At 35.0% G+C, this 23,463-nt stretch overlaps 1 protein-coding gene across 1 annotated transcript in view; it reads right to left on the reverse strand.

The window, feature by feature from the left end:
- LOC128992670 (mucin-3A-like) overlaps nucleotides 1–23,463 on the reverse strand; it is an 84,182-nt gene that overhangs the window by 26,557 nt on the left and 34,162 nt on the right. The window contains exon 2 of the mRNA XM_054416368.1: nucleotides 11,039–11,100. Coding sequence (XP_054272343.1) covers nucleotides 11,039–11,081 — 43 coding nt within the window. The 5' untranslated portion in view covers nucleotides 11,082–11,100. The remainder of the gene's footprint in view (nucleotides 1–11,038; nucleotides 11,101–23,463) is intronic.

The following is a 23,463-nucleotide window of genomic DNA, read 5'->3' on the forward strand; positions in this document are numbered from 1 at the left end:
TACAATAACAATTTTGAAATTTACTTTTTGAAAATACATTATCAAAGAGATTATACTACAATCACACAACAATAAAGTAAATAAGCGTGCACAATAAGTTTTAAAATACAGTATACATGATTTTAAGTACTGTAGTGACGTAGATACATATTTCCATATTTCCAAAGACTGTCCCTATTTAATCCAGCTGATCAGTTAATTATTTGTTGTTGTTTTTATTTTTTGTTTATGTGAAGTTATTCAGTAAAAAATATACACTACACAGTCAACATTATGTGCACAATTTAATTGTATTAAATTAGTCAAAGTACATAATATTGGCGACGAGGAAAACAAAATGACTGAAGAACAGACATTACAGAAACTAATCAAAGCAAGAACGGTGGTCAAAGGCCAATTTACACGAGCAAACAGATTATTAAAAGGCAACCCAACGGCGACAGAACTAAATGTAAAGCTCAAAACTGTTACCGAATACTGGACAAAGTACAAACAAATACAAGATGAAATAGATTCACACACAGTTTTGGATGGAAGTCAAATTAGATTGGGGTGAAATACAAAGTCTAGAAATTAATCAGACATCAATTCTAGGAAACATGTTGAGCGACTTTAGTGATGTATTCGATGGAAAAATTGGAGTCATACCTGATCATTTAGGACAATTAAGGGTCATGGATGACGCAAAACCGATATTTGTGAAGCCAAGACAATTGCCATATTCGCTCTAGGAGTGAAGTTGAAAAGGAACTCAAGAGACTAGAAGAATGTGGAATAATAACCAAAGTAGATCACTCAGACTGTGGCACCCCCATCGTGCCTGTTGTCAAGCCAAATGGTCAAGTGCGCATTTGTGCTGATTACAAAGTCACAGTGAACGAATTGATCAACGATGAAAACTATCCTATTCCTAGAATTGAGGACATTTACACCCAAATGAATGGAGGCAAACTATTTTGCACATTGGACATTTCTAATGCCTACCTTCATATGAGGATGGATGAAGAAAGTGCTCATATGCAAACACTTAGCACGCATAAAGGGATGTACAAAGTAAATCGCTTAATGTTTGGAGTCAAAGTAGCACCTTCCCTTTGGCAGCAGTTTATGGACAAAACCTTACAGGGGATTCCTGGTGTACAATGCTTTTTCGATGACATCATTATTCAAGGTAGACAGAAGAAGAGTTACTAACCAGACTACGGACTGTACTAGGGCGAATGAGATCCAAAAACTTAAGACTAAACAGAGACAAGTGCAAATTCTTTCAAACAAGTATCCAATATTTGGGACACACCATTGATGCTCAGGGACTACACAAAACAAAGGAAAAAATTTCTGCCATCATGAACAGCAAACAGCCAGAAAATGTAAATGAATTGAGAAAGTTCCTGGGATTGGCTAACTACTATAATCAGTTCATTAAAAGTTTGGCCACAATCCTTTACCCACTTAATGAACTGCTACGGAATGGGAAAAAGTATATATGGACAACTAAATGTGAAGAGAGTTTCCAGAAAGTCAAATCAGAGATAACTAGTACCAATGTATTTGTTCACTATGATCCAGATCTTCCCTTAGTACTTGCAACAGACGCGTCACCGGTGGGCCTTGGAGCCATTCTCTCTCACAGATACAGTGATGGAACTGAAAGGCCTATAAGTTTTGCTTCACGTACTCTGACTAAATGTGAACAAAAATACAGTCAGATTGACAAAGAAGCAACAGGTATATACTGGGGCCTCAAAAAGTTTTTCTCCTATTGTTACGGACGTAAGTTCATTCTAGTGACTGATCACAAACCGTTAGTATCAATATTTCATCCACAACAACAAGACTTTGCCATCAATCTCAGCAACGAGGCAGTTCAATTACGCACACTTCTTATCCGGATTCAACTATCAAATCGAATACAGGAAAACTACAGACCATGCGAATGTTGATTTTTATCACGACTGTACACACTTCAATCAATCATGTGGATGACTGTAGTCTATTTCAAAACAGCCAGCTGGACTCGTTTCTAGTAGACAGTCAAATCATATCACTAGAAAAATTGCTGAAGACAAGTTACAATCAGTGCTAAGTGCCCTTCAGACAGGGGAGTCTGTTGAACATCTGGGTTTTCATGACAATGAATTGACGCTGCAAGATGGATGTATATTTAAGGGTAATAGGGTAACAATACCAGAAGTTCTTCACCATGCTGTGCTTCAAGAACTACACGTTGGACATCTAGGTATGGATAAAATGAAAGCTCTTGCTAGAAGCTATTGCACATGGAGAAACATCGACAAGGACATTGAACAACTGGTACGCACCTGTAAACAATGCCGCTTAAAACAAAACCAACCTGCTAAAGAACCCAATCATCCATGGCTGACTCCTCAAGGTCCTTGGGAAAGAGTACACATAGACTTTGCTGGCCCAATGCAAGGACAATGGTATTTAATTATTGTAGACGCATTCACCAAATGGATTGAACATTGAAGTGATCCCAACTAAAAACACGTCTACAGAATGGTGTATCAGGGAACTTCGGAAAACTTTTGCTACATTCGGTCTACCTTTAGTTCTAGTATCAGACAATGGGAGTCAGTTTACTTCTAGCACATTCCGTCAGTTCTTGTCTGCTAATGGTGTGGTGCACAAAACTACTGCGCCGTACCATCCTTCCTCGAACGGGCAAGCCGAACGATATGTTCAAACAATAAAGAAATCATTAAAGGCAATGGAAGAAGAAGGAGGTAAACTAGATCTTAAATTATATAGGCTTCTCATGCATCTTCGTCACTCCCCTAACTCAACCGGGTCAAATGCTTACAGTTTAATGTATGGAAGAGAGATAAGAACGCACTTAGGATTATTGCTTCCTCAATGTAAAAAGTCAGCAAGAAGTGCAATGGCTGTGCGCAGACAATTTCAAGTGGGGGACAGTGTACAGGCTAGAGACTACTCAAGTCCTAAACGGAAATGGAGCTTTGGAACTATCATTGGAAGAGAAGGTACCCTCTTATACCAAGTCAAAATGGAAGACGGAACTGTGTGGAGGAGGCAGATCAGCTTCTAAAATGTGAAATTTAGGCGGGGAGAGTTGATACATATTTCCAAAGACTGTCCCTATTTAATCCAGCTGATCAGTTAATTATTTGTTGTTGTTTTTATTTATGTTTATGTGAAGTTATTCAGTAAAAAATATACACTACACAGTCAACATTATGTGTACAATTTTCAAAGTACATAATACATAATACAAGTTGGATGATGTAGACTTACATAAAGGAAATCTATATATCCGTTATAATTGTTGCATTATAGTTTATGTAAGCAGTTCAATAGACAAGAATGAATTTGAATTTGTAAATTTTCTTTTTAGATAAAGTCAAAAAGTTTCATTATGTAATGCAATGTATTAACAAATAAACTAGTCAGATTCTTAAGGTCAGAGTTATATTTCACTGTTACTTTTTCTCTACCTAGGTTTATATTCCCCATTCCACAGTTATGTTTAACGGCAAAGCAATCAATTAATTATCCATAGCTTATGATGTTTTTAGATCAACCATCAATGGTTCTGTTATCTATTTCAAAGTGTTCCTCGCTATTCAGGTATAACTGAATCATAACATGCAATTTCAAAACTGCTCGCAGGGATGCAGTTTTCCCAGAATGCAATAGCATCGCTAAGTGTATATTGGCAAGTCTTGCGTTACTTTCAAGCTATCACTCATTCTGACGGGAGAAACTGCAATTAAAGCAGCATGAACATCGGCGATCGCCACCAGGTGCGTTGGCCGACGCTTTGAAGTGTCTGTTGGAGTTATGTTCGACAGAAACCTGATTTGTTTTTAATTTCACACCGAAGCAAAGATTTATTTCTTATTTTTAGTAGGGATTTTTTTCTTACATATCCTAGGGCTAATGATAAAATACGACATGGTTTGCATAGGAAGATTTGTCAGTAGATTACGGATAGAACAAGTGAACCTACGTCGAAATGTTATTTTGTTGGTGAATACAGCAGAAGTTTCATTTTCCACAAGAATTATTGAAAACATAAACAGCTGAATCTGTTAGAGCTAACTTCAAGATACTATTTGAACGGATGATCTATACTATTATATAAAAATCTAATGGTGTCTGTCTGTATGTGTATTACTAATAGGTGCAAAAACTACTAAACCAACTGGGCTTAAATTTTACAAAAATATACCTACTATACCAAGGACCATTATAGGACTATTCACATTTCGATACTGACCGTAGGCTTTTCCCCTTTGGCTTTAAAAGCTCTGAGGTGAACATTTTAAAAGTAAATATTGATAGGTTTCCATGGCTGCGATGAGAACACTAACAATGTTTGTTTACATTTGCTTTGACATTTAAATGCAAACAAGAAGAACTGCTAAACTGCATATCACAATTTCAGACAGCTGATACAAAGAAATTAAATATAATATTTTCCATAACTATAAGGTAGGTTTATTTTAATCTAACCTTTTATCATGGATTATTTATTCTAAAACTATGTCAATGATTATATAGAAAAGAAAAAAAATTCTATAACCGTTGCTGTATCAACTCCGGGCCTACTTTGAATTTTTTAAAGCGTCTAAGTTATGAAAATAATATTATTGATATGTTTTCATGGAAACAGTATGAATATTACAATGTATAGATGTTTTGTATGAATTTGGAGGCTACTTTAAATAAATCCTAACTGCTTAACATTTGTTGGATTAACTTAACATAACTTGCACATCACTTTGTTTTTTATATGTATATATTTACGTAAATTAAGTTATTGTGTTTTGCTAAACCTATGCTTTAATTTAACTAAAGAATATCGATAACTAAATTGTACGTCGTTGATTTTTGTTTTCTAAAATCTGTTGTATATTTGTAACTATATTTAATTATCAAATGGTAATACAAAATACTCTTATTTTATCTTAACATAGCTTTCAGTTCACATTTACGTTATTTGATACTTTTATTATTTGTGTTTTGCCACACCACTGATTAAATTAAACCAAGGAAAATATCATAAAACTAAGCAGTACACAGTGTTCTTTTGTTTCAAAAATTAATGAAATATCTGTTACCATGTTTACTTAATGGTAAGTGTGAAAATGTAAAGGCAATGGACGATGGAACTGATTATAAGAACTGGTTTAAGATGTTTGTTTATATTTTTGTAGAGTAGAATCAGAGATGCAATGAAACATACTGTATTTGCTATTACAATTTTTAGTCATTGATGCTTTGATAATCATATTAGTTTTGTCTGCTGTCTTTAATGCTAAATTATTTGTTTAACATTTTTTATAGTACCTCTAGATATAGTTCCTTTAATATATCAAAAGACTGTATAAGGCACAGAAATATTTCTAAAGCTTATAACAGCTGGCTTAGTTTTGCTAATGATTTATTGTGAGTGAAGAAACTGAAGATGGAAGAGTTTGTGATTGAATATAAAAAAGTGTGAAAAAAAATCATTTAAATTTAATAGTTAGTATTTTGCAAATTCCAAATTGAAATTTAAAATGTCAATAATGAATTAAAAGATATGTTATTAAGGGAGATGAAGGTAAATCATGTATGTCAAAGTTTTATTTAAAGATTTGGTCAGTTTTTCTCATACAAGATTTAATATTAATCAAAACCAAAATGGTGGTATCCACTACTTACCAGATTTAAAATTCACAACTTAAAAACGTTTCTATTAAGGCTATAAAAGTTAAATTTCGTTTCTAAAAACGTTGGCGGATGTGTAACTATTATATACAACAGATGTAAATGTTTCTATTTTGTGTCCTCTTCCCGTTGCAAAGCACGGGTAGAACAGCTAGTAAATACATAATTTAAAAATCTCATTGAGCAAAGACTGATCTTAACAGTATAAATTATAGGCCTGCAGTATACGATAATGGTATACGACAAACCTCAGTCGTAATGTATAAATATAATGCTTATTTATTGAGTTAAATTTTGTTGTCACTTGTAGAGGAAGAGCTGACAGATAAGTTTTGCGATAGAAGATATTTGTAATTACCAGAGAAAGTTGCTGATCGTGTCCGTCTGTCTGCTACTGGCAAGGTTCTAGGCGACCATTATCTCAAAACACTCAAAATTGACATCATTACACGTTTACTGCGAGCTCAGTTGCTCAACTGAGGAATTCCACTAAACTGTTAACTTTATTTCCTCTCTATTAAGTTGTACTAGAATGCTAAGTAACAGATCCCATGACATTTGGCTCTGATGTTAGATCTTAATATGCGCATTATGACACATGTTTAAGTTAGGAGAAAGTTGAATTTTTGCTATAGTCGTAGCCTACATTCCTGAAGGCTTGTTAAAATGATTTTACTTGTATAATACCATAGATAAAACATACTGATAATACTGATTTATTTTGTATGTGTCTTAGGAATTGATCTTTAATACGAATTAGTGGGAACATACATCAAACTAGGGAGCATGATTCGGAAAAGAAACACTGATTATATTCATTAAACGATTGTTATTACAAGTAAATGTAAAGATAATGGTATTTTCGAGAATTTGTAAAACAGGATTTTGAAAAGGAGTGTAAAAGAGAATGTGTTAGAAGTATGAGTTTTGAACTGATGAGACAGCTCTGTTACTGACTAAGATAAGCTAGTTCTTCATCATGACCAATCATTAAGGTATAATCAATGGCCGCTGGTTTACTGCGTTTATACCAATCCTAAACCCATTCTGCTGCTGTACAGTGCAAATTCACAAACGGGTTAATTTCACCTATAACCCTCAACTTGTAAACATAATTAATAGAAAGTAAATCCAAGTAAATACAAATAAATCCAATTTGGGGGGACTAATTTGGGTTGAATCTTTTCGAGACTCCGAGGTGTGTTAGAATGAGTGTATAAATGGATTATGGTACTGACTGAAATCAAATGGTTCATTGACCAAGACCATTTAAAAGTCTGCTGACCAAGTACAGCTAACCAGCTAAGCACACGGTTACTCCTCTGAACGCCCATGACCTCTTCATATCCATCAGCTTGCTGTACATTCATCAACTATCAGCTGGATCGTTTCACCGATCACCACAACTTGTAAACATAATTGATAGAAAGTCAAATCAATTCGTGGTGTCCTCAGGTATCTAGCCGAGACTCCTAGAGGCGTGTTACAACGTGTTACGCGATTCTCCGGTAGACCTGGGGCGAAGGTCAGGTGACTTCCCTGGTGACCCTCGCTCTCGCCAAGAGTTCACCCTCGGGCCAGAGCGTGCGACGACGCGGAAGAGCCATGACATTCCCCATCTTCCTCCAGACTAGTTGAATAATTCGCACCAGCATTGTTAGGCGTATGCAGATCGTGCATATGAATAGTTCGCTATCCTGGGAAACCTAATCGTCGATAATGTCAATTGTCATGGGGTGGAATTGTAACTCGGGAAACAATGGGTAACCTCATGAATTGAATTTGTAAGTGAAGATGCTGAAATATGATTACGTGAGCTTCTAAATGTGATGGTTTCTAAATAATTGTGAAAATGTTGTCATTGTATTAAATATGAAATTGCCATCGTATGCGTAGGGTATGCGGACTTATTTATACTATGTGCAATGCTATAAACATTGATACGTTCATTTATTCAGTAAGAGGATGACTTATAATTCAAATATACATAGTAAAATACTAGATGTTCTAATTTATTTTTTAGGGCAATCTTTAAAATCTTGGGTTTGTTTTAGTGAAATATAATTTGTTTGAACTAACAACTCGATGGATAGCAAAATATTCTATATAACTGTGAGGTTATTTCATTTAGTCTATGATTTCGTCATTGATTATATAAAATAAGTAAGATTAGTAGAGATAAGTAGACCACAGAAATAAGTAAGACCATTGTTGTATACAAATCGAAGCTCTGCCCACGAGTCTTCAAAGATGAAAATTATTGTACTGATCTACTTTTTGAGGAAAGATTAGGAAAATAACAATGTATACATGTTATATTCTTCTTGGGAGCTTTTTGTTTACAATAAATTTTTGACTGCTTAAACTTTGTTTGGATTAGGCAGGGAAATATTGATGTTATAAGTTCGTTTTGTCTACGGACTTCATAAGCTCAACACATATCCTCTTTCCGGGATTCTGCTGGTCTGTTGCCAGCCGATGCTGTATGCAGAGTGCAAACTTGTTGTCTCATCCATCGGGTATTATCTCACAGAGAACCAAAATACCTGGTGGAGAGACTTGTGACACGTGGAGCAATTGCTCGACGGGGCACTAGGCAGGACACCCTCCTCCACTTTCCAAAAGTTAATTTGGAAATAGGTAGGAGGGGGTTCTCCTATTTTGGCCCAACCCTTTACAATGACCTCCCCTATCAGATCAAAAGCCTTTCGGCCTTGGCTTTCAAAAAAAAGGTTAAAATACATTGTAAAGCAGGCATGTAATTTTTTGTTGATTTTTTATTCTTGTACATAATTTGTTTAGATATTTGACTTTTAAATGTTTAGTTTTAGTGACGTGAGTTATTCTGTAAACCAATATTGTATTGAGAAGCGCTCAAGAATAAAGGCATTTTGATTTGATTTGATTTGATTTGATAAAACAACGAGATCAAGGATGATCAGGAATTACGATTTTAAATTACTAGGCCCTACTACAACAACCTCTGACGGGTTTTATAAAGATATCCAGATGGATGACATAGATTAAACACAATGTTATCATTGACGTTATGTTGTTTGGTGGTGTTCATATGTGGTTACGTTTGGGTGCGCTGATGTAGGCAAAATATTACTTTTTGAAATATTTTATAGTGTGAATAAATGAGTATGGGAAATTAGAATGTACATAGATTCAACGAGAGTGAGTAATTATCACGGATATTCGAACGGATAATGGTATGGATGGTAAAAAAATAGAAAAACTACGTCACCAGCTTACTAGCGTGTTTTACATTTTTATTTAAATTCATTCCACAGGTGGCAAGTTTTCTTTTCATATGAATATTATTTAACTAAACAGCTGTTTCCAAACAAACTATCTGTTATTGTTTTTACTTTCTCCCCCTATACCATAGTATATGGAGAAAGTATTGTTTTCGTCAAACTTTTCGAGTTTGAGTTTTGAGTGGATATATTCGTTTTGGGTCCCCCTGGACCCAAAAAAGTGGTTTTCGAAGTGATGTCTGTGTGTGTGTGTGTGTGTGTGTGTGTCTGTGTGTCTAGATGTGTACAGAGCTAGAGACCACACCTGTGGTCCGATTTCGATGAAATTTGGTATGTAGGTTCTAATCCATGGTATCTCCAGGCGTTTTTTTCATTTTTTTGAAATTTTTATTTTTAATGGGGATTTTCCCATAAAAACCCATAAAAAACCGGAAAAATCGGATTTTCTCGAAAATGGCCCGAACGATTTTAATAAAAATTTAGTATGTTGTAGCCCTTTAAATTCGGAATAAAATGGTACAAATCCCATATCTGTAAAAATTACGGTTCAAAAGTTATGGTCAAATATGTTATTTTCCCATAAAAACCCCATAAAATAACGAAAAATAGGATTTTTGAAAAAAATCCGGTTTTGATTTAACATAGTATGTATTTATGTATTTACAGTTTTGATAGTTTTTTTTAATTTTTTAGAAATTTTTATTTTTAATGGGGATTTTCCCATAAAACCTCATAAAATAACGGAAAAATATGATTTTCCCAAAAATGGCTCAAACGATTTTGATAAAAAATTAGTATGTTATAGTCCTTTATATTCTGAACAAAATGGTACAAATCCCATTTCTGTAAAAACTACGGTTCAAAAGTTATTGTAAGTTATGTCATTTCTCCATAAAACCCCCATAAAATAACAGAAAAATCGGATTTTCCAAAAAATGGCCCAACGATTTTGATAAAAATTTAGCATGTTATAGTCCTTTAAATTGTGAACAAAATTGTACAAATCCCATTTGCGTATATTTACTCTCACCACTTACATATGATAAAGGTTTTTGACAAACTTATGGGAGAAAGTATGTGTCAGAATGCTGATACCGTTTATTTTCTTTTCTTTGTTTACTTATTTATTTGACAATTAATGCAGTGAAATTGATATATTTATTTTTGGTTGGTAATGCAAATGTCAACTGGTGCAGTAGAGGAACAGAGAGCTAAGAGGAATGTTTCAACACCCTGGGTGCCTACTAGAAGAAAAAGGCTCGGATGGACAGGATATGCGTGGAGGAGAGAAGACACATAAACTATAAAAAATGTATTCCAAGGAGTACCACAATTAAGACGACCACTTGGAGGACCTAGCAATGAAAGACTTCTCCAGACTGGGATCAACATTTGGTAATATTGAACTTATACTACCTACTTATGTTATATTGATTTTTTGCCTTATCCAACAAAATTAGACTATTTTAAGCACTTTTTACCTTTGGCTTTTTGGGGGGGAAGGGGGGGATCCCAATTTCACCCTGAAAATCGCGTTTGAAAATTAAGAAAAATGCTAGAAATCGGCGATTTAAGGCGGTTGTAAAAACCTCATTTACCTTAAGTAAATGGCATTTTTTCTTTTTATTTAGGCCATTTCAAACACATTTTTCCTCTTCCACTTTTCTGCAAACACCCAACTAATAAGTGTGTTTACAAGATGATTTTCCTTATTAAAATTGCCAGAATTTGTCTTTATGCGTGTAAACTAGCTGTTTTGAATTATATTCAGTTTTAATCGACTACTTGATTCCCGTACGTAGTCCAACATCTTGTCAATATTTCTTTACAAAATAGCCGATTGAACCAAATCTTCGAGGTATATGTACAATATTTGACCATGGAGAGAAGTAGCCCATGTTTCCTTTGTTAGAATTAATATTGTGTTTATAATTTAGCTTACCAGTATAAAGAATTACAGTTTTTGTGGACATGAAACAACCAAGGTTATAATCCATTATAGTCCATGAATTCTTGTTGAAAACCCCCCTAAAACATAGCAAAACCCTAGAGTAAAAAATAAATTAAATATTACTTACAGAAGAAAAGAGTGGCCCACAGAATGGGCCTGGAAGGTCTCATGTTGGCGTTTATTAAAACCCTGTAACAAAAAAAAAAAACTATATAGTAATGTAGCAGAAATAAACCCAAACCATTCTATATTCTTAATGTAGATTTTGAATGAATTGTGGAAACCGTTTAAATAAACAATGCATGCATACAGTTAAATCACACACTTGCCTATTTGTATACACAATTCATTGACCCAGCTAAACTGAAAGACCAACTCAGCACACATTGACTTTAACATATTTCATAAACTATCATTGTATCAAAAACTAAGAGGGAAGAGTAATATTTACAGTAGCCAATTTGTGACTGACCCCCAAAAATTGGCCACAGCTCCAACTTTATATCCTATAATCCATATTCGCTATAAATACTTGGGTTGGTTGGTATTGGTTTGGCATTTAGAACGATTTAATTCTTTTTGTCTATGATTTTACATATTTACCAGTTACTGTTTGACTGAAAATACAGATAAGAGAGAGGATAATTTGTTGCCGAATTTCGATGAAGATCAAACATGATGGTTTTCGTTTTCACTCTTCCGAATCTCTCCGAACATGTGTGATAGGTCAGGCATATCGAGTACATCTAGATAGTCGGTCCCGTTGTGTGCCCCGGACAGTACTATTGCTGTAACATGCGCTGAAAATTAAAGAAACACTTATTTTACGTATTTTTTGTTACAACTATTTTTGTTAAGATGAGGGGATAGTGCTCCCACATCGGATCTTTGCAGAAGATTTGCACTTCCATGAAACTCTCTTTACCGTAAATGCAACAAATATTGATTTTAAGGAGAGTACTCGTAACAGGTGCCCGACTATGTTTGGCAAAATAATGTCTAGTTTTTTTTTATCACAACATAATTCTAGTGTATGTTTATTATCCGTTAACTTTAGTTAGTTTTTTGTTAAACTGATTATTGTTCAACTAACATCTAATATCTTATATGCCTAAGCTGTCTAGGCTGCATTTCTTGGTTACTCGGGTTTGGTTAAGTCGAGCGAGTAGTCAGTACCCAGTAGGCTACGTATGATGCGTATTGTTTTATTTTGTTTTCAATACTGAGGTATCTAATCTTATGGAAATTTACAAAAACTTTAGGAGATCTTCTGCTAAGATTATATATACCGTGGAATTATTGGCATTTAGTCGGTCATTACAAAAACTACGGTAGGCTACCTCTTGTTTTATCGATACAAAAATAAGAAGTGTTGTATTATTATTAAGGGAAACTTAAAGTAGATTTACTTGGTTTTCACACCGGGGTGGTTTCGGTTATAGTGTTTAGTGTTTGATTGCTACTCGATGTTTTATTAGACTAGGCCCGTTTTAAAAAAAAAGCAATGCAAGAAGCATTTCATGTAACAATTGAGGAAACAGCGTTTTTAGGGTATTTCGACTCTGCTGAGTACGAATCTGCCTGTTGCCAAAGCGAAATTTGAACCGGAAGTGCGGTATCCAAGATGGCGGCCAAAACTCTGTTTTCCCTATATCTCCCTTGTTAGTTGGCCTAAAATAATGGTTTAAACTTGTATATAGGGAGTTTTCAGATGCCAAATACATTACAACACTCAAAATTTACTTAAATTAAGTTTTGAGGGCATATCTTCCAAAATGGCGCCCAAGATGGCCGCCAAAAACTCTTATTTCCGTATATATATATATCCCTGTTTGTTTGTTTAAATGAATTATTTTTAAGTCTAGACAGGTATTTTCTCGTATGTTAATCGCATTGCAACACTCATTATTTACTTCCTTTGAGCTTTGAGGACATATGTTTCCAAGATGGCAATAAAAACTTTGTTGTGCTTACGTGAGCTCCGTGCGTATTGTATTTAGTGAAACCAGTCAGATATATATTAGTGGCTGAATATGTTGTACTATTTTTGAAGTGTCAATTGAAATTTTGCATTTAATGTTAAAGGAGAAGGCAAGTTGTTTTGTACTCTGGTGGCACCATAGATAACGCGTAGTCCAACAGAATATATAAAAATTATATTTTAGACCATACTAAAAATCCGAAAGAGGTGGTGCATGTAATTTAAATTAAACAAAGGTACTTTAAAACATATTAATAAATAATAATAAACAATTTGGTTATAAAATTAATAATGATATTGCACTGTTAACTGTTAAACAGTAAACGCAATACGTTATTTTCACATTTAATAATTAAGAAAACGTAACGAGTAGCGTTTGCCGTGATTATTTAACGAATGGTTCAAATTCTTCCTATTGCTCTAAGTTTGAATAAACCTAGGATTGCAAATTGTACTTACCTCAAATAATTATTTCGTAGCAATGCATAAAAATGTTTACTTTCTCTTCATAAACAAACTTTTATAGACGGTTGGAAAACAAAAGATGTTACCTTATTAACAGTTATTTTTGTATGTATGTATACAATTTCCAGTTCAAGCTTTTTTAAATTTACAGCAACATCTGAACATAATTTCTGATTGGTTTAACACATGGAGATTCAAAATTAACAAAAACTAAATCTGTCCACATTCTTTTTACTCTAAATCGAAATTCTTGTCCTCCTGTCACAATAAACAACACCCAACTTCCTGAAGTAACTGAATTTAAATACTTAGGTATCCATTTAGATAGGAAATTAACATGGAAAACACACATTTGGAGAAAACGGCAACAACTACATTTAAAATTTAATCAGTTAAATTGGCTCTTCGGAAGAAAATCAAAACTAAGCCTAGAAAATAAATTATTGTTGTATAAAACGTTATTGAAACCAATATGGACATACGGAGTGCAACTTTGGGGCTCGGCGAGTACTTCAAATATCGAAATTATACAAAGATACCAATCAAAAATGCTGAGACAGATAACTAATGCACCTTGGTATGTCACCAATAGAACGCTACATGAAGACCTTAAGATCCCTACAGTTAAGGACGAAATCGTTAACTTAAGTGAAAGATATATTTCGAAATTAGAATGTCATAAAAATCATTTAGCATTGAACTTACTAAACAACAAGGATACGGTTTACATGCCATCAATTCTGGACCTGCCCTTCAGAATTTTGAAAAGTGTTTTATCGGAAAATATTGTTGCTGACAGTGCTTAACAGCTATTTTTAATGCTCAAAAGTTACTTTGTTGTATTGCATGGAATTTACTTATTGTTCAACATATTGTAGGCTGTTGCCGTTTTCTCCAAATTTGTGTTTTCCATGTTAATTTCCTATCTAAATGGATACCTTACCTAAGTATTTAACCTCAGTTACTTCAGGAAGCTAGGTGTTGCTTATTGTGACAGGAAGACAAAAATTTATATTTAGAGTAAAATACATGTGGACGGATTTAGTTTCATTAATTTTGAATCTCTATGTTTTAAACCAATCAGTAATTTATGTTCAGATTTTGCTGTAAATTTAGAGAGGCTTGAACTGGAAATTGTATACATGTGTACAAAATAATTGTTAATAAGGTAACATCTTTTGTTTTCCAACCGTCTATAAAAGTTTGTTTATGAAAAGAATAGTTATTTGTACAACTAGTGAGCAATGTTAACATTGTCTCACTGATGAGCGAATTGGCCACTTTCATTCCTTCACGTTGCAAATCTGGAGTGAGACAAAGTAATTAGACTGATGAGCGAATTGTCCACTTTGCTTTCTCAAATCAGTGAGAGAACATGTACATTGTTTGGTAACTGTAGGAAAAGTAAACATTTGTATGCATATTATAACCGTATAACCATATCATATTACAACCAAATTGTTTATTATTATTTATTAATATGTTTTAAAGTACCTTTGTTTAGTTTAATTTACATGCACCACCTCTTTCGGATTTTTAGTATGGTCTAAAATATAATTTTTATATATTCTGTTGGACTACACGTTATCTATGGTGCCACCAGAGTACAAAACAACTTGCCTTCTCCTTTAACATTAAATGCAAAATTTAAATTCACATTTCAAAAATAGTAGCACATATTCAGCCACTAATAGATATCTGACTTGTTTCACTAAATACAATAATAAGCACGGAGCTCACGTAAGCACAACAAAGTTTTTATTGCCATCATGGAAACATACGTCCCCTAAACTCAAAGGAAGTAAATAATGAGTGTTGCAATGCGATTAACATACGAGAAAATACCTTTCTAGACGTTAAAATAATTAATTTAAACAAACAAACAGGGATATATATATATACGAAAATAAGAGTTTTTGGCGGCCATCTCGGGTGCCATCTTGGAATATGCCACCAAGACTTAATGTAAGTAAATTTTGGGTGTTGCAATGTGTTTGGCATCCGAGAAAACCCCTATGCAGATGTCCAAACAATTATTTTAAGCCAAAAAACAAGGGAGATATGCGAAAATTAGAGTTTTCGGTGGCCATCTTGGGTGCCATTTTGGAAGATATGCCCTCAAAACTTAATTTAAGTAAATTTTGAGTGTTGTAATGTATTTGGCATCTGAAAAACCCCTATATACAAGTTTAAACCATTATTTTAGGCCAACTAACAAGGGAGATATAGGGAAAACAGAGTTTTGGCCGCCATCTTGGATACCGCACTTCCGGTTCAAATTTCGCTTTGGCAACAGGCAGATTTCGACTCAGCAGGGTCGAAATACCCTATAAACGCTGTTTCCTCAATTGTTACATGAAATGCTTCTTGCACTTTATAGAGAGGGATTTTATAATTATGGGCCTGCTCTATATATTTTGTTGCTACTTCCAAAAAAACATATTTCTAGTGTTTGTTTATTACAAGTTTAGCTTTTGAAATACAAATGGATATAACTTACCATATATATTATGGATATAACCTGTTCAAACTGCAAACGTGAAGTTTCACAACCCGTTTGTATTTACCAGTTACAGTGTTGGATATAATTTGATCCAGTTTAGTAGCACGATCGCGTCAAGATAGAGGATGAAAGTATGAAAGTGAGTATGTTATGGGAAACGTCTGATATCGCAGGAAAGTATCTCAATCGATGGTCATAGCTGCTGGCAGTCCACCGTCATGGTCAAGGCGTACATGACACACAAACGTACAACATGTTGTGAAATTCTACACGTGCCTTGGTAACAATTGAAATGACGACGCAACTGAAAGCAGTCTTTAAGGTTAATAAGATGCATGTTTTGTGTCCCGCTACGTATAACAACTCTACGTACTAGTCTGTGTATAGTCAATTGTACTAGCAGCCTGCGTCACTTCGTGACTTCAAAATCCGTGATAAAATATTTGACATATAGTTGATAAGGGTGAAAACGATTATTTCTCATCATATCCCTATTATCTGCATTGCCTGCCCTATTATTTTCACTGCATGTGCGATCTCTTCAAGGCATCTTAGTAAAATTACAAATGCTAATGAAGCGTACTATGATTAACACTGACCTCAAAACACAAAATCCGGTCACAACACAAAATCCAACGTAAGATAACCCCATTTTCGTATGGATGTAAACAAAGTTGTATTATGGACATTTGTTTTGAAGTAAACAAATGTGAACTTGAAACAGTTCAGATGATTGACAACAGAATTCAGCACAAACTCTGAAATTTTAAAAACCTGTAGGACGAAGGGCTTTCACGAGATATCAGCCAAACCCGCCAAAGGCACATCTAGAAGATAAGACCTTAAATTGATACCCAATAAATACAAATATACAAATAATAAAAATCAATATTTAGGGGTCGATTAGCTGCACACAAAAATCCAACAAACTCCCTTATTTTCTCTTAATAATATAGATAAATCATAACTTGTTTAGTGATTAGTCCATTGTTAGAGCTCTGATCCAATGTCTGGGTTTAAACACACTTTGAAAAGTATTTGGGTGTTCTTCAATGAAAAGATTCGTGTATGCTGAGAGACTACTCTTTTTGTGGCTTGGATTGGAGAATCTGCTTAAGGCTTTCTCCAAACTAGAGGTTTCTGAAATTATCGCGTAGTTAAAAAAATCTTGGTGTTTGACAGTATTTGAAAAAGGGCCAGAACAGATTTCCATGATTTAACATCTAGGCTAGTCTCATCTCATCCCACCAATTACTGGCAATTAGATTTGTGAAGATAACGTGACGCAGTATTTGAAGTGGCAATTTGTGACCGGTTGCTAAGGCAGGTGCTAACTAGATAACTAGAACGTAAACAATTCAAGCATTTCTTTCTGTTTAGGAGATTCATTCATTTGACAATAACCTCTTAAAATTTATTCCATGCGACTCTTACGGTATGAAGGACAGTAACGTTAGGAAACGTTTAAAGTTGAATGTCACCGTTGAGTCCGTTAAGAAATAACTATTTTCATTGGTAAAAATTATATTGTTTACGTACAAATTGTCTATAAAGAACTTGTCATATATTACCAAACCATTTATAGCTCCCAAACCTAAAAGAGGCGACACATCTAGCACAAGGGATCTTACAACATAAACGTTGAAAACTCCCCTTGTGTACAAGCATGCATCATATTATATTGACAATTTTCCTCTCCCGTTTGTTGTGTTTTTGCTATGCATCTGACAACTAAGTGGATAAACAAGCCCGTGTTGCAAGTTCTGTAGTCAATGGGTTCTGTCGCCACCGCTGGACAATGTGTCATTGTGGTTTGCAAATGCACGATGGGCTGACATTTGCCATCAGAAGCGATTTATTACACATGAAGCAACCGGGACGTAAAATCTCTTTCAGCATGGGAACTAATTTTGTCCAAGGGTTTTTCACCTTTTTAGGTTTAGTGCACTTGGTAATGTCTCTGGTGCGTCGAAAATAGTCTTGATAAATAATATACTAAAATGTAAGGTACTTAGGTTAATGTTATATTCACTGAATGAATGTTTACAGTTATGACTTTAACTTTTGGATACTATTGTGCAAGCTATAAGAAAAAAGATACAACCATGTCCTTCAAGTAGTGAGACTAGTCGATCTCAAATGTTAATGAGGTTGTATCTAAAATTATAAGTACAACAGAGTTTTGCAGATGATTCAGGGCTCGCACTTTCTTGAAATATTTCATACTACGTTAGAGTTGTGACACTGATTGATTTAGAAAGGAATATTTCAGAGGGATCATTTACTGAATCAAGAATATTAATCAATGGTAGTATCTACTAATAGAATAATATTTTTTTTTGTCCTAGGACGGTAGGCACGAGCCTGGGATTGTTTTTCACATTACTTCAGGCTAGACCTAGGGGTTGCGGCATTATCACTTAGATAAATCCATTGGTGACTTGGCGGGGATCGAACCCGGGACCTCAGGGACTGAAGTCCCGCGCTCTAACCACTACGCCAGCTCGCTTTCCAATAAAATAATAATATTAAAACTAACTGTAGTAACATATTTTACAGTTTGTAAGTATTCTTTAGATTTTCGGACGCCTAAATATTCTAGGTTTTCATTCTCGATAAATCTATCTATTTAGTAAGGTTTAGTTTAAATAGGCTCAGTTTGTTTATTTTCACTACCTAAAACCATTTTACAACCGTTTCCAGATCTCTAAACTCACATAAAATGTTACAGAAATCAAGATATCCCATAAAAGACCCTAAAGTAGATCATGTCCTTATAAAACGTTGATCGATGGATGTTACACAAGTAGGGCGATCTGTTCCAGTCTTCTACAACAAGGAACCAATGAATCCCAATCTGAAAGATGCTAAGATGCGCTCGTTATAAAAGCCATTTAACCGACTCGTGAGTCGCGTTGCAACACGGAATGTTTTTATCTTCACGACTCGTAGCTTGCGTTGGCTTTATCACACCACTCGCAGGAAACTGACGAAAAAATCGAAAAACAAACTGCTTTACCCTTACTATCAGCTGAGGCAGGTTGTCAAGTACAGAAGCACCCGTCACAGCTGCGATCTCACCCCAAGACATCCAAACCAGTCAAAGGATTCGTATACTGGAACATAGTAGTCGTGACAAGGCAACGCAATGAAAACGACAGGCAACTATAGACAGCATTGATTCAAGATAAGCCTTGTTTAAGGAAAATTAAGTAGTAATAATAATATATGCGTTAAAATTAAAAATTATTGATTAGGTTAACAAATAGATTTGGGTCTTTAACTGAAGGTCCCTGTTTTCTTGAAAACTGTCTCTAGGCACCTTTTGTTGTGTATTGATTGTTTTCGTGTTAATTGTACTAAAGTGCATGGAAATAAAAGTGCTTGCTTTAAGTGTGCAAATTTGTATAACACACAGAAAAAATTATAGATCAGAGTTACTCGTCTATAATTATTTTACTTTACTAATGCATTCATTATTAAGGCTCCTTTCCACAGTTTATTTGCTGTTTTAACAAGGTTAAACATCTTGTGTTTACACAGTTACATAAATTTTTTTTCAGTGTCAATTTATTCATAGTCTTATGAGATCGTTAGGAAGTATAAAGAAGTTTGGGCATATTCTGAAGACTCGATAAACCGTTCAGGCCGAATAATAAACCAGAGCTTTGATCACACCTATCATTGTCAACATAACTCCCCTTACATCAACGAGCAATTCCAACCTCTATCATACGACGACAATTACCAGCTCAATAGAGAGTACCAACCGTACAATGCCAGCTGATCATATCGAGAGGTAGATTGGCGGGAAAGCCTGCCTAGGGTGACAATACTGGCGGGAGAAAGCACCAGTCCAATGCTGAGGAAAGTCCAGAGATGCGAAGCTTGCCCCGCTGACATTGGACACCGACACCGGCCAAGAGAGAGCAAGGTTGCGGGTTACCGTTGCGTCAGAGGTTATGGAGAGGAAGGTATGGGTTCGACCAGTTTGTTTAGGAACTTGACAACTGGTAGGCTGAGAGTTAATGTTTCTTCAACAAACACATTGCATTTGACTTTCGTTGATAACTTGTAGTAAACTTGAGAGCTGTCATTGGTTTATCATTTCACCACATTAGTCATAATTTTTTAAACTAACTTAGGTTGCGTATTTTAAGGCGAAAGGATAAAATGTGAGTGTACAATGAAGTGAGATGATCTAAGCTAGAATATCAGCTGCTTCAAGCTACGACTATTTATTGAAAGTCCAATAGGAAAGCACAGCTGCGCCCCTCAAAGAGATGCTGACTCAAGAACCATCAACCATCTGATTGCTGTGTGGTCAACTGATCAGCTGCAATACATATTATCACTATAAGAAAATTGGAAGGTATAAAAGTCTTTATTGTACATTAAGCTTTCTCGGTTGGGAGGGTGAGTGATAATTAATCAATGTAGGGTAGAACGTGCTGGGATTTAAAAAATGCACGGACGTCTATAGTAATAGTAATCTGACTTTATGTGGAAGGAGGTATACAATTCTTAGAGTCCTCTAATTTTAAACTTAATAATATTTTTTTAAGAGAGGTAAAGCTCTCTCATTTGGTAAACTCTCAACCAACGCTTCACAACATTATAACATAGCACGATCATAATTCAAATTGCAAATTAATATTGGTGACTGGCGTAATTTGAACCCGGCATCTAATGCCCCTTGCTCTATACCCACTAGGCTGCACGTGGCTAAAATAACTGTCCATAAATAATGACTGCAGCAATTTTAGTACACAACAATGGATCTGAAAATGTTGAATGCATGCAAATTTTGTAAACTCAAAATTAAAACACTAGCCCACATAAAAACCAGTTTTTTTTCTACATACATATATTTTATACGTAAAACAGTTACAAATCCAGTGGCATCTCTTTGACGTAATTAATTCTCAAAAAAAAAACTCGGATCCCAAGGTTCCTATAACTATTAAGCCGTCGAGCCTACAAGAGGTTAATTGCTTCTGACGGCGCGTGCTCGTACAATACAATAGTACTAGGTAAATACCCCGCCTCCGCCCCCTCGCAGTGGCAAATATAACAATCGCACGTAAATTACAGTTTTGTAACGTCCGGAGCGCCGCCGGCCTCAAAACTGGCCACACCGGTGCACCGGTGATGATTCCACCAGCCTCTCCAGCTAATGACTTCACAGTCGTGGTTTATTGATTGTTCACAGCTGTTTATCATTCGGTTGTGTAATTTGGACTTGAAACCAATTTGAGGACCTGCTAGAAAATTATTTTACTATTGGATAAAATTCAGTCTCAGTAGTTTATTCCGTTAGGAGTTGGGAATCAGTATATTCCTACGTTAAACACTCCTTTAATCTATGGTTAAAATTGTTGCGAGTTGTAGAGTACAAATAAACATCAGTACCAGATATTGTGCCAGTGACTCACTCAACAACGTCAGTTTATTACACACATATTCAAAAGGAATCATCTAGTAAACTTTTGCGATTGTTATGTTTACAGGCATTGTATACTGAGTATTAAAAAAAATAAAAAGGAAAATAACTACAATGATAATAACTCACTATGAGAGGCTTATTCAACCATTGTGTGTTTTTTTTTTACAAATAGCTTTTCTCTAGAGATGTGGTGCCGTTTCAATTGTTAAACGTTGATGCCATTACTCAAAATCTTGATACCGAAGTGTCAAATTACTTTAATGAAAATGTGTATACCGGAAAAGTTTACAACTTATTGTTCCCCCAAGATTCTAGGCTTGGTTTTAATTTTAGCTAGGAGAATTTCAGTTGAATGATGTTTCTTTTCGTAAAGAACTTTACTAAGAGATGGCGAGATCGAGTGGATAAGATAAGTTCAGTAAAGAACACAATGCTCTAACATTAAGAGAGATGACCACGTAAGTTAAGAGGACGACAAAAGTGATGCGACCAATTAGTCAATGTTTTACCAACGATACAAAGAACTACTGTTTTACCTCACTCAAGGATTCGTTGGGTCCACGACTCTAATTGTGCCAATCTGTACACCTGTAGTTCTTAGGGGTATTTAGTCAGTGGGCTTTCTTTAGTATCAGTAAATTCGTCAGTAATAGGTGAGTAGTCACCACCCGTACTTCCACATCCACTCAGGCTTTCGCTTTAATTTTCAAGGTCCACAACCTCTATTGCTCTTCATGAGTGTCCGTAGAGAAGTAGGGTGCCAGACAATCCATCCTCCACGTTCCAAATGACCAATATAGAACAAACGTCACTTTCGCCATGACCTTCCCTCGGCCCGTGTGTGAGTTAGTTAGTTACGGGGGGCTCCGCCTCACTGGCGCTTGTCACTTGTAATTGTACTCGCGTTAGAACCGACTCTCGCGCATCCAAGTTCCCACGATCTGTGGTCCTGGCAAAGGTGAAGGCGCTGAAGGAGGGAGATTGGTAAACACGCTGAAGACGTACTTGAATGCAAGGTGTTTGAAATTACCGCCTGTCTTTGTCATGAGAATAAATGTAGCTTCGGACGTAAATTAATAGTTACGATATTAATATTTTTGTCTATTGGGGTTCATTATGGTCTTGGTAAAGGTGAAGGTGGCGAAGATAAACATGTTGTACACGTACTTAAAGTACAACATTTTTTAAATTACTGAATTTATTTGACGTAACTATAGTATGACAAGTATGAAAACTGTAGTTATATTACGTAAATTAGTATGATCTATTAACATTGATGAAAAACATATCCGCAATTGGTGTGATTTTTACAGTTGGTGTAATTGGTGTCAAATCACAGTTATATAACTTTGATCAATTACTTTGGTTTTGGTTTGGATCTAATTTGAATACACCAAGCAGACTTCTTGGTTGCGTGTAAGTAAACTTAATTATTTTCGCATAGTTTAGCAAAAATTTCGACATTTTTTATTTTTATATACCAGAAGAAATCCATTAGTTGACCAATTCCTCAAATAGTTTTTAATGTCGAAGTTTCTTTTAATTTTGTTAATAACAAGAAATAAATAGGGAAGGCAGAATGGCCTCCCTTTTACAGGTTTTACTATATATACAGGGTGAGTTTTAATTGTCCCCCCCAACTTTTTTCTACATTTTTTCAACTATTAATCCCAGACCACTTCCAAACATTGTTGGGTAGTAAGTACTTCATTTTGACAAGGTGATCATTTCCGGCCGCCATCTTGGATCCGCCATATTGGATGCAAAATATTTTTTTCAAACGTAAAGGTGGGGTTATGACCCATTATTTCGAACTAGATTTTTACCCTGATTACAATGCCGCAAACTGTTTTTAAAAATCTTGATTCATTCTAAAGTTATGAGGCCTTTTTAAAACTTTATTTTTAGCCCATTTTAACATTGTGCTTGTACAAACTAAGACCATAATCTCAAAATAGTGCTAGATAAAGATAAGTATACACTACCAGTCATTGCCAACCTATTTCCACTTATTTATGACTGATGTATTTTTTTCGGCCGCCATCTTGGATCCGCCATTTTGAAATGGGATAAATTATTTTAAATATGAAGGGGGTGTTATGACCCATCATTTTGAACTACTTTTTTAAGCTAAACTCAATGCCGCAATCCATTTTT

Source organism: Macrosteles quadrilineatus, unplaced genomic scaffold (genome assembly GCF_028750875.1).
Source record: "Macrosteles quadrilineatus isolate MER2022 unplaced genomic scaffold, UCM_ALF_1.0 Scaffold_4__1_contigs__length_99947679, whole genome shotgun sequence".
NCBI lineage: Eukaryota > Metazoa > Arthropoda > Insecta > Hemiptera > Cicadellidae > Macrosteles > Macrosteles quadrilineatus.